Below are 13,673 nucleotides of genomic sequence, written 5' to 3'. Positions count from 1 at the left end.
AAGCTCTGTTCATGAAAATTCTGTTTGGTATTAGGTGTTTACTTCTACAACATAGGATAAATACATGCTGCTGTTGACTGGATGCCATATTGAATATCCACTCAAGACAAGGGACATAACTAAGTATATAAAAAAACACCAAGTTTGATAACTCCAACTTTAACAGATATGAAATTCTTGGAAAGAAACTCTGCTCATGAAAATTCTGTTTGATGTTAGGTACATGGAAGATAAAAGGAAAGTTCTTTTCAGTTGTGACAGGAAAACGAGGATTTTGACATCCGACACAGCCATTTATGATTTGTTTCCTTTTGTTTACTTTTTAGTGAGAAATGGATCCCCGAATTCTGTTCTAAGCTGCACAATTTCTGCAGTGTGAACTTCAGCAAACAGCACACTCTCCCTTGTCGGGTCTTCGCCCCAAAGTGCCTGATGTCCCGAGCAGAGGCAGAGTTTCAGCATTATCTTCCCAGGTGTTTAGCAGAAATGTATAACATACTTGGACCTCATCCATTTTGTCGTTTGGACATCCTTATTGTTCCATCATGCTTTGAGAGTTTGGGAATGGCCAAGTAAGTTTTCTGCTTATTTCTTGGAATCTTTCTATTTTTTATTTTTTAAGTAATTATTTAAGAATATCTTTTAAACTGCCTTACTAAATTAAGTACTTTTTTAAAACTTCTAGAGTTATAAGCCATGTTTAGTTTCATAACAGTTTCTGATGGTTCATTGTTCTACACAAGCCCTGGAGGTGACTGGGTCTCAGTAGACAGTTCTTGAGTTGGAAGCTACAAAGGAAAAGATTCTTCCCGTGTTGACACAAAGAAAAAACATGCGAAGTTGCTACGGAAAAGGTTTAATTTTTATGGAGCAATTCTGGTTCCTGATTGGTTGGTAGTGAAATGTGAATTAATTTGATTCGTCAGTTCCTAGCAGCATTGTTTCTAAATAGAATCTCCTGACTGTATAGGATCATACCCCATTATAGTTAAAAAAAAATATTACAACAAAACTAAATTTTAATGAAATGCATTTTATTGTCAATAACATGGTACACCAATAACAAATGAAAGTAAGAATCAGAGTTTAATTTATCAGCTTAAATGCTTTAGGTCCAACTTTTAAAATCCGGCTGACATAAATTCATGAATTAGATAAAAAAAAGATTGTTTTCCCATTTAAAAATAGTAAACATAATATGTAGGATAAAGTTTTTAGCTGATATTCTTACTCTCGTGAGCGTTGGAGAACTGATCATTTCTGTCTCTTTTCTGAGACAATCTTATCCAAAATGTTTGACCAGTTTTGTGATGGAGATTGTTTTATTGGATCTTCTGTCTTGATGTACCAGCATAAGGATTGAATTCTGGGAGTTCATCAGATATTGGTCAGTTTTGCGATGGAAGTTGGTTTGTGTTGTATGATTGATCGTTTGATTAATCATTCATTAAACTGGTTCATCCAAGAAGAGCACTGGCCATGAATAATGATCCCTCAGCAAATATAGGGGCTGTAGGTGTTATTGATTATTTTTCAGTATTTAACCAGCCTTTTTGTGTTATCCTTGTTTATGCATGTTTTAGGAGATTCATTTGCAATTCATTATCTTATTTCTGCCTATCTTGGCAGACACCATCCTTGAGTATCCTTCGGTTTCTCTATACAAGGATTTATCAGGACAACCTGACATGAGGATACATCAGACTACAAGTTAATCCCGACCAAATATTCAAATTAACATTTGCCCATGAATGAAATATTGTTGCCCTACCTGGCTTTGTGTGGGTCTCTCTTTTAGATAATGTCCAAAAAAGAGTCTCCAATCTAATAGGTCTTGCACTATCTGCCAATCTTCAACCCCTCTCCCATCGGCACAATGTTGAATCCCTGTGTCTGTTTTACAAGTTCTTTAATGGAAATTGCTCTGATGAACTCATAGCACTTGTGCCCCTTTGATGTACATACTTCTGACCAACTTTACAAGCAGCAAAATCCTATCCCTTCACAGTGAAGAGCCCTAGATGCTGAAAACCTTCTACTCTAATAGTTTCTTTTCTTCGACAGCTAGACTTGGAATTCAGTTTCTTGCTTTCCTGACTGTACTGACATGCAGAAGTTTAAATGTAATTTGAATAAACATCTCACTGCTCAACTCCCCACAGTTCCTGTAGATATGTTCCCGATTAGTAGATCCTCATGTCCAACTGGCAATTTACATAATTTTGGGTAAAAAAAAAGAATGAAAAAAAAAAAAACATGGTATTCAAAACCGAAATACATTTTGTAAACCTTTCACATTGTAAAAACCTTTACATCTTGTAAACATTTATTTAAGAATGTTTTTCTAATTTGTGTTTTTTTTTTGTTTGTTTTTCTTTGCAGTCCTTGTCTTATATTCTTATCGGAATCGGTTTTAGTTGGCAATTTGAGTTTCTGCAGCCGATTGACCCATGAAGTTAGCCATTCCTGGTTTGGCCTTGTTCTCGGGCCAAAAGACTGGACAGAAGAATGGATGACTGAAGGATTTGCTTCTTTTCTTGAAGACCTTGTGCATCCGACAGTGATTGGTGTAAGAAACTTAATTTTCACAAATATTACATTTACAGCATTACAGCTCATGTCAATCAGTTAATATTTTTTAAACACACACACACACACACACAGTATTCTTATTCCTTCCACCACCATTCAAAAAAGCAATTAAAAACAAAAATTAATTTTTAACTCCCGGGCAACACCAGGCTCTCAGGCTAGTTGGTAATATAGGAATATACTAAGCTACAATTTATTTTTCAATTATTTAATTTGGTCTAAACGACTTCTAATATAAAACATAAGGGAAAATAATTATCTAAAAATATGAATATCTCATTTTAAACTTTGTTTCTGACTAGCCAATTTTTATTGTTTACTAGTATGCCGCCTGGCATTGCCCGGTCATAAAGTATGCTTAAATATGATATTTTAATTCATGCAGATTTTGTATTCATTATTATAATGCTAATTCTTTATTGATTATTATATTGCACCCATTGCCCAGCATTGCCCAGACATAAAAAAACGCTTAAGTATATTTTAATTTATTCAAATTTATTATTTATTTTTAAGGAGCCAATTCGCTATTGCTTATTATATTGTACCCAAAATATATTAGTGATTTCAAAAATTAAAAAAAATATGGCCTGAGTGCAATCAACTACAATCGAAACTAAAACATTTAATTCTCTGGTGGTATTCCCTACTGTATGAGCTAATTGCAGATGGATATCAAAACTTGAAAAATTAATGCACTTAGACGTCTAAATGTATATTTGTGCATGCATGGAGGATACAAATTAAGTCGACTTATGCCTGTCAAGTTACAATGTTCGGATTTTGATCTTTTAGAATCTATTTTCATAGGCTAAAAACCAAATCAAATTTATTCTACATCTGAATCCCCTATATATTAAGTTTCAAGTCTGTAGTCCAAAAATTTACAGAGTATTTTCGTAGAGACCATTCCACTCACACACAGGCAAAGTCACTTTTATATATATATATATATATATATATATATATATATATATATATATTAGTGTTGAGACGAGAAATCGGAAAAATCAGAATATTTTGGAGTATTGGAATCCAAAAAATTGTACTGATTTTCCGATGCCAAAACGATTTTTTATCTTTTTTATTTGATTTTATTTAAAGCTAAATCCTCCATTGCTGGTAATAATGAGAAAATAATAAATATTTAAGCTGGTGGTTTAAGCTAAAACCAATAAATTGTCCCTCACTAGTATATTTTTACACTTAGAAAAATATTTGCACAATTAACATGTGTGTTTTTACAGTAATCAGGAAAAAATACAACTATATAGTTAAATATTTAGAGATTTATAAAGAATCAGAATCGGGAATTTAGTACGGAATCATACATATATATATATATATATATATATATATATATATATATATATATATATATATATATATATATATTCTGTTAAGTTACATTATTGTTTCAGCTACCCGGCCGTTTTTTTGGCCATCTGTAGCTTCCTCAGACTTTTACAGAAATGTTTGTTATTATTGGATGAAAGAGTGAATGAGGTCGGGGGGGGCGAGAAGAGTGGATAAAAGAGGAAGGGAACAAGGGGGAAAAAGTGGGAGGGGGTGCTTGGTATGTCGGTAATGTTTTAGTTTTGGAGTTTAAGGAACTTGTGGGGGAGGGTCTGGGAAGTTCATTTCTGGTGTGGCTGAGGGCATAGAGATACATGGAGGGGGAAGGGGAATATGTGGGGGTAGGAGGAGGAGGGGGGTTATTTTAAAATTCGAGTCTTAATATTAAAGTTTTTGGCGTCTCGTTGGTGAGATGATTTCTTGATAAGTATGTCTTGACCTGTTGGGTGTTCGTTTAGGTTCAGAGGCGGAGGGGGGCTATGATTTGGTTTATTTATTTAGTTTTTATTTGTTGTTAATTGTTTGGGGAGGGTTAGTTAGCGGCTGCAGCTGCGAGCACACACATGCGCATGCACACACATATATACTTAAAGAAACGTTCACATGTACACATACATCTCCGCCCTGGCATGCAAATATATGCGCATACGTGCTCTACAACAGTATTGAGGTATTGAGCACTTTCTTCAGTTTTTATTAATTACCATTTCTACTATATATATATATATATACTAGACTACCCATCAATGTTTGATGGCTAAAAGAAAAGTGTTCAAAATAAATCGTGATTTTTAGACTATATTGTTTTATAATTTCTTAACGGTAAGAATATGAAATATTAAGTCAGAACATATTTTTGTTTGCAGTATAAATTATTAGTTCAATACATGTTTATATAAAATAATTTTTATACATTTATTTCCATTTACAAAAACTTTGATATTTTCTTTTTATCTGGCTCTGCTTAAAACAACATATTTCTGGCCATGTTGAAACACAGGTTTCTTTAAATCAATCAATATTCCATCCAATGTTTGTCATTGTAATTAGTGAATTGTGATTGCAAAAGCAGACGATAATTGTATTATTGTATAAGTAGTAGTATAAATAATTAGTTTCCTATCTAACATATTGAAAAGTTTTCAATTCAGTATGTATCCCTTAGCAATTACATATATATTCTATCTAGAGTATTGAGCACTGTCTGATTCAGCATAAGATTTAAATAATATTTTGAGTCGTTGCAAGTCTGTCTCTACTTTATCGTTAATTTCATGGCAAGTGCTCATCTGAGCTCCAATTTATGGTCCCCCCCTGCCCAACTTTCACGAAAAACACTCATCTAGCTGAAACCACTACCAATGATTTTCTCACACTGTTTAACTGTGCCTAAACCTAAACGTAGATTCCATGAACAAAGTTTTTTTCTTTAGAACTGCACACATGTGGAACTCTCTTCCATATCCCTGCTTTCCACCTGACTACAATATGGTCGTCTTCAAGTCCAATGTAACAAGTTCCTGATGAGCTCTAGAAGTGTAAGCCATTTCAAGTTTCAAAACAGTTTCTGATGGTTCGCTGTTGCACACAAGTCCTGGAAGGTGACTTGTTTGTAGTAGACAGTTCCACAGAACAAAATATTCTTACCGTGTCGAAACCCGGGAAAAGAACATGTGAAATTGCTCCAGAAAAGGTTTAATATTTATGAAGCAATTCTGGTTTCTGATTGTTTTTTTTTTTTTTGTTTTTTTACATAGGCATCACCACATTATCAAGGCCAAGAGGCCACTCAAGGATAAGGGTTAAAGAGTGTACAGTAGAAATTGGACAATATAGTAATCATTAGTAATGAAAATTTGGTAAATTTGATAACTTATATGGAATGGTTCATCAAGAACTTATTTACGTTAGACTTGAAGACAACCATATTGTAGTCAGCCGGAAAGCAGGAAAACGGAAGACAATTCCACAGGCGTGCAGTTCTAAGAAAGAAGCTTTGTTCATGGAATCTACGTTTAGGTTTAGGCACAGATAAAGAGTGGGGGGAATTATTGATAGTGTTTACAGCTAGACGAGTGTTTCTTGTGAAAGTTTGGCGAGGGGGCCATAGATTGAAGCTCAGTCGAACACTTTCCATGAAAATAACGATACATCAGAGACAAACTCGCAACATCTCTTCTGTGAGATAGAGGCTGCAAGGAAGAGAAAAGGACATCTACGAGGCTACGAAGTCTATTTTGAACTCTATCAAGGCAGGCCAAGTCCTTTCTAGCAGCTCCTGCCCAGATGTGGCAACAGTATTCCATACCTTGGACGTACCTGGCTCTTATATAGATAGAGAATAGCATCAGCTGTGAGATATCTACCGGATCGATAGAAAGATCCCACCATTTTTCCAGTGGCCTTGGCAACAGATTTGATGTACGTGTTCCATTTAAGATCAGGAGTAATGGTCAAGCCAAGAAGCTTGTCAAAACTTGAGGCCTCCTGAAGACGAGAGCCATTCATTTCAATTGATGCCAGATGTGGATCCGAATGTTGATGATGTAAAGAGAGAAGCTTGGTTTTAGATGCATTAAAAGTAACCAGCCACTCCTTACCCCATTGTACTACGTGCTCAAGATCAGAGGAGAGAGAATTGGAGAGAACTTGGTCGTTTACTGTCTTAGATGTGCTACCATAAATGGTAGTGTCGTCAGCATAAATGTCTACAAATGATGTAAGGATGTGATTTGGAAGATCATTAATGTAGATCAGGAAAAGAGTTGGGCCCAGGATGGACCCCTGAGGGACACCGGCATTAATACTGTGAGCTTCTGATTTTTGCCCCTCAACTACTACTCTTATGAACCTATCAGAAAGAAATGATTTAATAATTGAGAAGACATTTCCAGCAATACCATAGCTAGAGATCTTATGAAGTAAACCTTTATGCCATACCCTATCAAAGGCCTTAAATATGTCAAGAGCAATTGCCCTAGAACGGTTGCCTCCGTCGAGAGATTTGCTAATCCTATGAGATATAACTGTAAGCACATCTGCTGTAGATCTAGCAGAATGGAAACCATATTGAGTGTCACTAAGAAGGTTATTTTTGTTGAGATGGTTGATTACTTCTGTATTTAACACAGATTCCAGCAACTTACTCATGACGCACAGGAGACTTATTGGCCTGTACTGAGAGGGGGATGAGCGATCACCTGAATTCTTAAATACAGGGCATACTGATGAAATTTTCGAGGGAGATGGGAAACTATTCTCCTTAAGACAACGTTTAAACAGTTTTGTAAGTATGGGCGCTAGTTCAGGTTGAAGTTTTTTGAGTACTATAATTGGAATACCGTCAGGGCCAGTTGCTTTACTGGAATCAAGGTTTTTGATTAGCTTGGCAACATCATGTACAGATATACGTATATCACATAGCGTGTTTTCTGATACAGGAGGAAATATTGGGGGTTGGCGGCCTTGATCGCAAAGGGTAGAATTAGCTGCAAAGTTCTTGACAAAGAGTTTGGCTTTGTCTGATGCTGACGAGATTACCTCAGGTCCATTGATAATAGTTGGGATGGAGCACACGCTTCTGTTCAGAATTCTGTTTGCTAATTGCCAAAACTGGTGGGAACCAAGCCGCTGCTCAGCTACTTTGGACTTAACAGATTGAGCATACAACTCTCTTGCAATCTTTATTACTTTCTTACAATGGTTGCTGGCAGTCCTGAAAGCGGCTTTAGTTTCCATACATCTATTACGTTGGAAACAGTGGAAAAAGTGATTTCTGTGCGCAATGGCAGCAGCACATTCTGGAGAGAACCATGGCTGGCTGTTAGGTTTTTGCTGAAACTTTTTCGAGGGTATGAAACGGTCAATACCTACAATTAACCATTCCGTCAGGTCTAATACTATAGAGGACACATCCTTTTTGGTTGGTAGCAGAACGTGAATTAATTTGATTCGTCAGTTCTTAGCAGCATCGTTTATAAATAGAATCGTCCGACTGTGTGGGATCATACCCCATTATCCACCTAAAATATTGCAACATCCTCCCTATTTTTTATAATGGGGAAGTCCCTTGTGTTTGTTCTGCTCAAAAATAAATATATATTTTATATTTACTTAGACATAACAAAAATTAGAAATCATTTGGATCTTAGAATTTTAGCATTTAAAAAGACGCCATTTTTAATTGTGTTCAAACGTCAAAAAGGAAAATTACAAAGATTTTTTTTTTTTTCTAAGCAAAAGTATTAGTAGGTTAAAGTGTTAATACAAATAAAATGGATACAGTTTAACGTCTTGTCTATTATTTCCCTTAAGTAATCTAATTTACCAAATTTACTGACGACTACTACAATATTGTCCCATTGACTACCATACACTCTTTCACTCTTATCCTCGAGTGGGCTCCGGGCCTTGAAAGTGGTAACTCCTTTGTAAAAAATAAACAAACAAAAAACAACATACCAGCTGCATTTAGAGTATTGAGTATATTTAGATTCTGTGTCTACCATGTTCCAACTGGCCTACTGCATTATTGCACTCATCTGTTACATCAAGAGTATTAGGCACTATTTTATGTAGCCTATACTATTTACTGAGTATTCTACTGTATTAATTATTTATTGCTCCAAAGTAAGTTTTAGATTATTGATCAGAGGCATAGATACCAGAGCAGTATTTAAAAAGTACTTAATGTATTTTTTTTTTAAACTTTTTTTCTGGATCTTCTGATTTGTTTAAAGAAAAATATAATGAATAAAAAAAAACAATTTCAAAAGTGAGCTGTGAAAAGAAAACTCAGGAGGACTCCAGAGCACTACTGAAAGCATTAAATAAAATGAAAGAGATTCCCAAAGCACTACTAAAACCAAGTTTGTAACAGCTGACCCTTCGAAGAGAAAATATTTTTTAAAGTGAGCACTGAGGTTCAGAAGTGTGAGGTGCAGATAGCGATTAAGCAACACTTGCTTAATTGTAGGAAAGGTGCACTTCTGCATCAATGGACACTTGCTTCATTATTGATTCATCAAGCAGCAAGGTCCGGAAGGGCAATTGCAGTTAGAGATTAAGCAACAGTTACTTCACTACTGACTCATTAAGCAATGAGGTTCAGAAAGGAGGAAATGCAGTTAGGAATTATGCAACGGTTGCTTCACTATTGACTCATCAAGCAGCAAAGTCCGGAAGGGGGAATTGTGGTTAGATATTAAGCAACACTTGCTTCACTATTGACTCATCAAGCAGCGAGGTCCAGAAAGGCAAAGTGCAGTTAAGGATTAAGCAACACTTGTTTCACTGTTGATACATGAAGCAGTGAGTTTCAGAAGAGGGAAATGCAGTTAGAAATTAAGCAACACTTGGTTCTCTATTGACGTATTAAGCAATGAGGTTTAGAAAGAGGGAAGTACAGTTAGGATTTATGCAACACATACCTCGCTATAGACGTATCAAACAGTTCCAGTTATGAAAGGGATGTGCGGTTAGGATTAAAGCAACACTTAACCAGATTCCAACCTCAATTTCTATCCGTCTCACTGTATATTAAAATATGTTCTCAAATAACCTGTGCACCTCGTGTATATCGTCTTTGGTCAGATATTTTTAGGCTCATTTAAATATGACGTCATGATGTTAAAAATTTGAGACGGTGACATCGTGACAAGCAAATTATGAGTTTTAGAATAATAACAGATGGATTGTTGCATCATGTTCCTATTTACAATGCCTCCCCACGGGACAGAGTTAGACACAAGGGTCGTTTTTTAATGAGGAGAAAAGGAACAAAAATAAAAATTGTCTCAATCGTGAAGGATTTCTCCTCCACTGACAGAGAACAAGAAATTGAAGTGCAGCATCTGAAGAACAGATACTACACTTTGAGGTATTTATTTGCTCCCCCACTGAGCAAATTAGGCACAAGGCCGATTTTTAAAGTGAGGAGTGAAGGGGAAATGGGGACCAACTCCCCGGGGAGTAGGGGAGCTGGATAGTGACAATTGGTATGAAGGGTTGCCCCTACATTGACCAAGGTCTTATATGTGGGGTTTCCCCCACATATGGTCTTTGCTTGCAGTATCTGTTCCGGCAGATACTACACTTTGATCTTGTCCCGTGCATCATGTTATTAGTAATATATGAAGCTAAATTTTATTATTTTTAAATTATTCAGTCTGGTCCAGACAAGTTCTAACATGAAACATTAAAAAATATTCATATAAAATATAAATAACTTATAAAATGTTGCTGCTTTTTAACTAATTTTATTTGTTATTGTGGTACCGTGTTATCTATACTATTAATAAAATTCTAAATGTTTATTTATTTATGTGTGTGTGCCTATATACCAATAAAACTTTCAAACGGATGCACCGAATTGAAAAATTTTTTTTTTCCTTTAAAAGGTGCGAGTCTCTAGATTGTCCTTATTTATATATGGCTTGTAATGAACAACACCGAGTCACACAAAAAGCCTGAAATAAGGGTTTTTGGGCTGTTTCGTAAACTTGTCGAAAAAGTTATCTGCCCATGTCAATGAAATTTAGTACTGTCTGTATACAGTTGTGGTGACATCTTTCGCCATACAAACAGGACTTGTGGCGCAATAAATAATGCATCTGATTACGGATCAGAAGATTCCAGGTTCGAATCCTGCCAAGTTCATAATAACTTTAACGATCATTTTATCCAACGTTTACTCATTATCCTTACCCTTAGGGTATTTTTGTTTTTTCAGTTATTTTGTTTTGTGCATATCGGAATTTCCCATACTCCGAGTTCACAGGGGAAGCATTGATGGTAAGACAATTTTGAGTGTACTTGCTGTTGAGTGTACTCGATTTTGTGTTTGACTCAGCATAGTGTGTGCTGACGCAGTGTAGACCCTAGTTGGTAATATAATAATCAATATTTATTTATTTTTTTAATTATTTAGTTTGGTACAAACGATTTCTAATATGAAACATTAAAAAATAATTATCTAAAAGTCTAAAAATAAAAACTCATTTAAAACTTTAATTTTGACTAAGCAATTTTTATTTGTTGTTGTTGTACCATCTTATTGGTAATATAATAACATACTAAGCTAAAAATTATGTTTTCTAAATGACTACTAATATGAAACATAAAAAATGAAAAATATAAATAATTCATTTTAAAACTTTGCTTCTGACTAGCAAATTTTTATGTTATTGTTGTATTATATTATCTATCTATATATATATAAAAGTGAAAGTGTCTGTGTGTCTGTGTATCGGTGTACATTTCCCTATGCAATAACTCTGTCAATTTTTAGTCTACAGACTCGAAATTTGATATACAGGGTACTGAGATTTGGGAAAATCGATGTGGTCTGTTTTTGGCCAGAAATTTGGCGATTAAGGGGTCAAAGTTCAACGATTTGACCTTTGAGAACTCTACCAAACTCCTCCCACAATTTTGGGTCTACGCACTTGAAATTTTAGATATAGGTTCCTTGGACAGTGATCTAACTTAATAACTTGATTTGAGCCCAAAACAATAAATGTTAAGGGGTCATAATAGGGGTCAAAGTTAAAACAATGTACCTCTGCAGTCTCTTCCAAATTACTCAGACAATTTCTGGTCTAAATATTTGAAATATTACATAAAGTGTTTTTCATCAATTTGGGTCGAAAATTTTTAGTTACCAATATATAAATGTATGTATGTATGTATGTCTGTTTGCATGTTTGCCTTAAACTTTCAATAGAGGCGACGGATTTTACCAAGCTCAGTATCGTTTTAAAGTTTGATCTTTCATACGACAAATATCGAAAAATTGGCTAAAAATATTAATATCTTCCCCTTCAACTAGGCACTTTTCTACATGGGGGGGGTCACTTTTTTCGCCGATATGTTTGAAAGTTACCCTCTCCTTTAGATTGTCTAGCCTTAATTTAAAAAAATTTCGCTTCCGGTTTCGCGGTGATCGTAACAGCATAAACATTAGGTTTTACCCCGTTCTTTTCCTCCTTTGCGGTACGGGTTCGAGCCTGCCTTCCTACTACCACTTTTTTTTTTTTTGCTCAACATACACATCCAAACACCAGGGCCACGCTGGGCTGAAATGCTAGTATATCTATAAAGGTGAAATTGTGTGTGTGTGTGTGCGTGTGTGTGTGTGTGTCTCTGTGTGTGTACATTTCCTTACCAAACTACTTTGTCAATTTTCAGTCTACAGACTCGAGATTTGACAAAAGGGGTATTGAGATTTGGGAAATCTTTTTAATCAGTTTTCGACCAGAAATTTGACTTTCAAGAGGTCAAAGTTCAATGATTTAACTTTTGAAAACTCTACCAAACTCCTCTGCCAATTTTGGGTCTAAACACTTGAAATTTTAGATGTAGGTTACTTGGACATGGATTAAACGTTTTAATTTGATTTGAGCCCAAAATGATAAATGTTAAGGGGTTAAAATTGTGGTCCAAGTTTTTAAAAATTTGACCTCTGCAGTCTCTACCAAATTACTCAGCCAATATCTGATCTACTTATTTGACACTTTACATAAAGTGTATTCAGATATAGAGCAAGCTTTTTAATCGGTATTTGACCGAAATTTTAGCTGCCAAGGAGTCAAAGTTCAAGAGATTTGACCTCTGCGGTCTCTAGCAAACTATTCAGCCAATTTTGGATCTAAACACTTGAAATTTTACATAAAGCGTATTCAGACACGCAGCAAACTTTTTAATCAGGTTTTCGTCGCAAATTTGGTCAAAATTGAAAGAGTTGATTTTTCTAGACTCTACCAAACTCCTCTGCCAAATTTGGCTCTAAACACTTTAAATTTTAGATGTAGGTTAACAGGACATGAGTCAAAATTTTTAATATATATATATATACATATGCACATAAAGTTATGACTAGTACATAGGGTCCGAGCAAAGCCGGGCTGAACTGCTAGTTGGTAATAAATTAATGTATTAAACTAAAATTTACTATTTTTTAATTATTCAGTCTTGTGAATGAAACATTAAAAAATATGCATATAAAAATATAAATAACTTATTATATTTGTTATTATTGTACTGTGTTATTGATAATACAATAATGTAAATTTATTTACTTTTTTAATTATTTAGTTTGGCCTGAATAATTATCATTGCTTCTGACTAGCCAATTTTTATTTATTATTGTTGTATCATGTTATTGGTAATATAGTAATATATATTTATTTATATATACGGCACAATCATGTTGACACACCACTTCCTACCAGATCACTGAAGTTAAGCAACGTTGAATCTGGCCAGTACCAGATGGGTGACTATTTGGGAAGGCTAGGTGCTGTATGTACTGCGTTGAGTCATAAGAAATTTCCAGGTTGGTATCTGGTGATGCATTAATTCACTGGGAGAGATGCATCCCTTGTCTTAGTTAAGACATGCATCTAGGAGAAGGTAACTCTGATGACGCGACAGTAGGACGCTGGATGGCCATGGAGGATGATGAATCTCTAGCAGATCAACGGTTCTATGGTATTAAGAGTTATGTTATTCGACTGCAGCTGTGCAGATGACCCAAGGACAATGGATAGGTGCAAACAGACGAGTCAGATGCCACTGTACTGGGGAAGGTAATGACAACCCATTCCATGTATTCTGCCAAGTTCAAGTTCATAATGTCTTCAGAGGAATCGGACCAACAATAGACTGAAGTCTATGGAGAACAATAACCATGATTTCATCTATGGCATGAACATGCCATGATACAA

The 13,673-nt window shown here is 35.2% G+C and overlaps 1 protein-coding gene across 1 annotated transcript in view; it reads left to right on the top strand.

Annotated features, from left to right (window-relative positions):
- The window catches only part of LOC145298670 (aminopeptidase O-like), a 125,831-nt gene that overhangs the window by 27,298 nt on the left and 84,860 nt on the right, over positions 1–13,673 (top strand). The window contains exons 5-6 of the mRNA XM_080144335.1: positions 327–572; positions 2,383–2,569. Of these exons, the coding sequence (XP_080000461.1) occupies positions 327–572; positions 2,383–2,569 (433 nt within the window). The remainder of the gene's footprint in view (positions 1–326; positions 573–2,382; positions 2,570–13,673) is intronic.

The sequence above is a fragment of the Euprymna scolopes genome, chromosome 2 (assembly GCF_053919585.1).
Source record: "Euprymna scolopes isolate OS-2025 chromosome 2, ASM5391958v1, whole genome shotgun sequence".
Taxonomy (NCBI): domain Eukaryota; kingdom Metazoa; phylum Mollusca; class Cephalopoda; order Sepiida; family Sepiolidae; genus Euprymna; species Euprymna scolopes.
The sequence above is the reverse complement of the archived record's forward strand: the minus strand, read 5'-3'. Positions and strand labels throughout refer to the sequence as shown.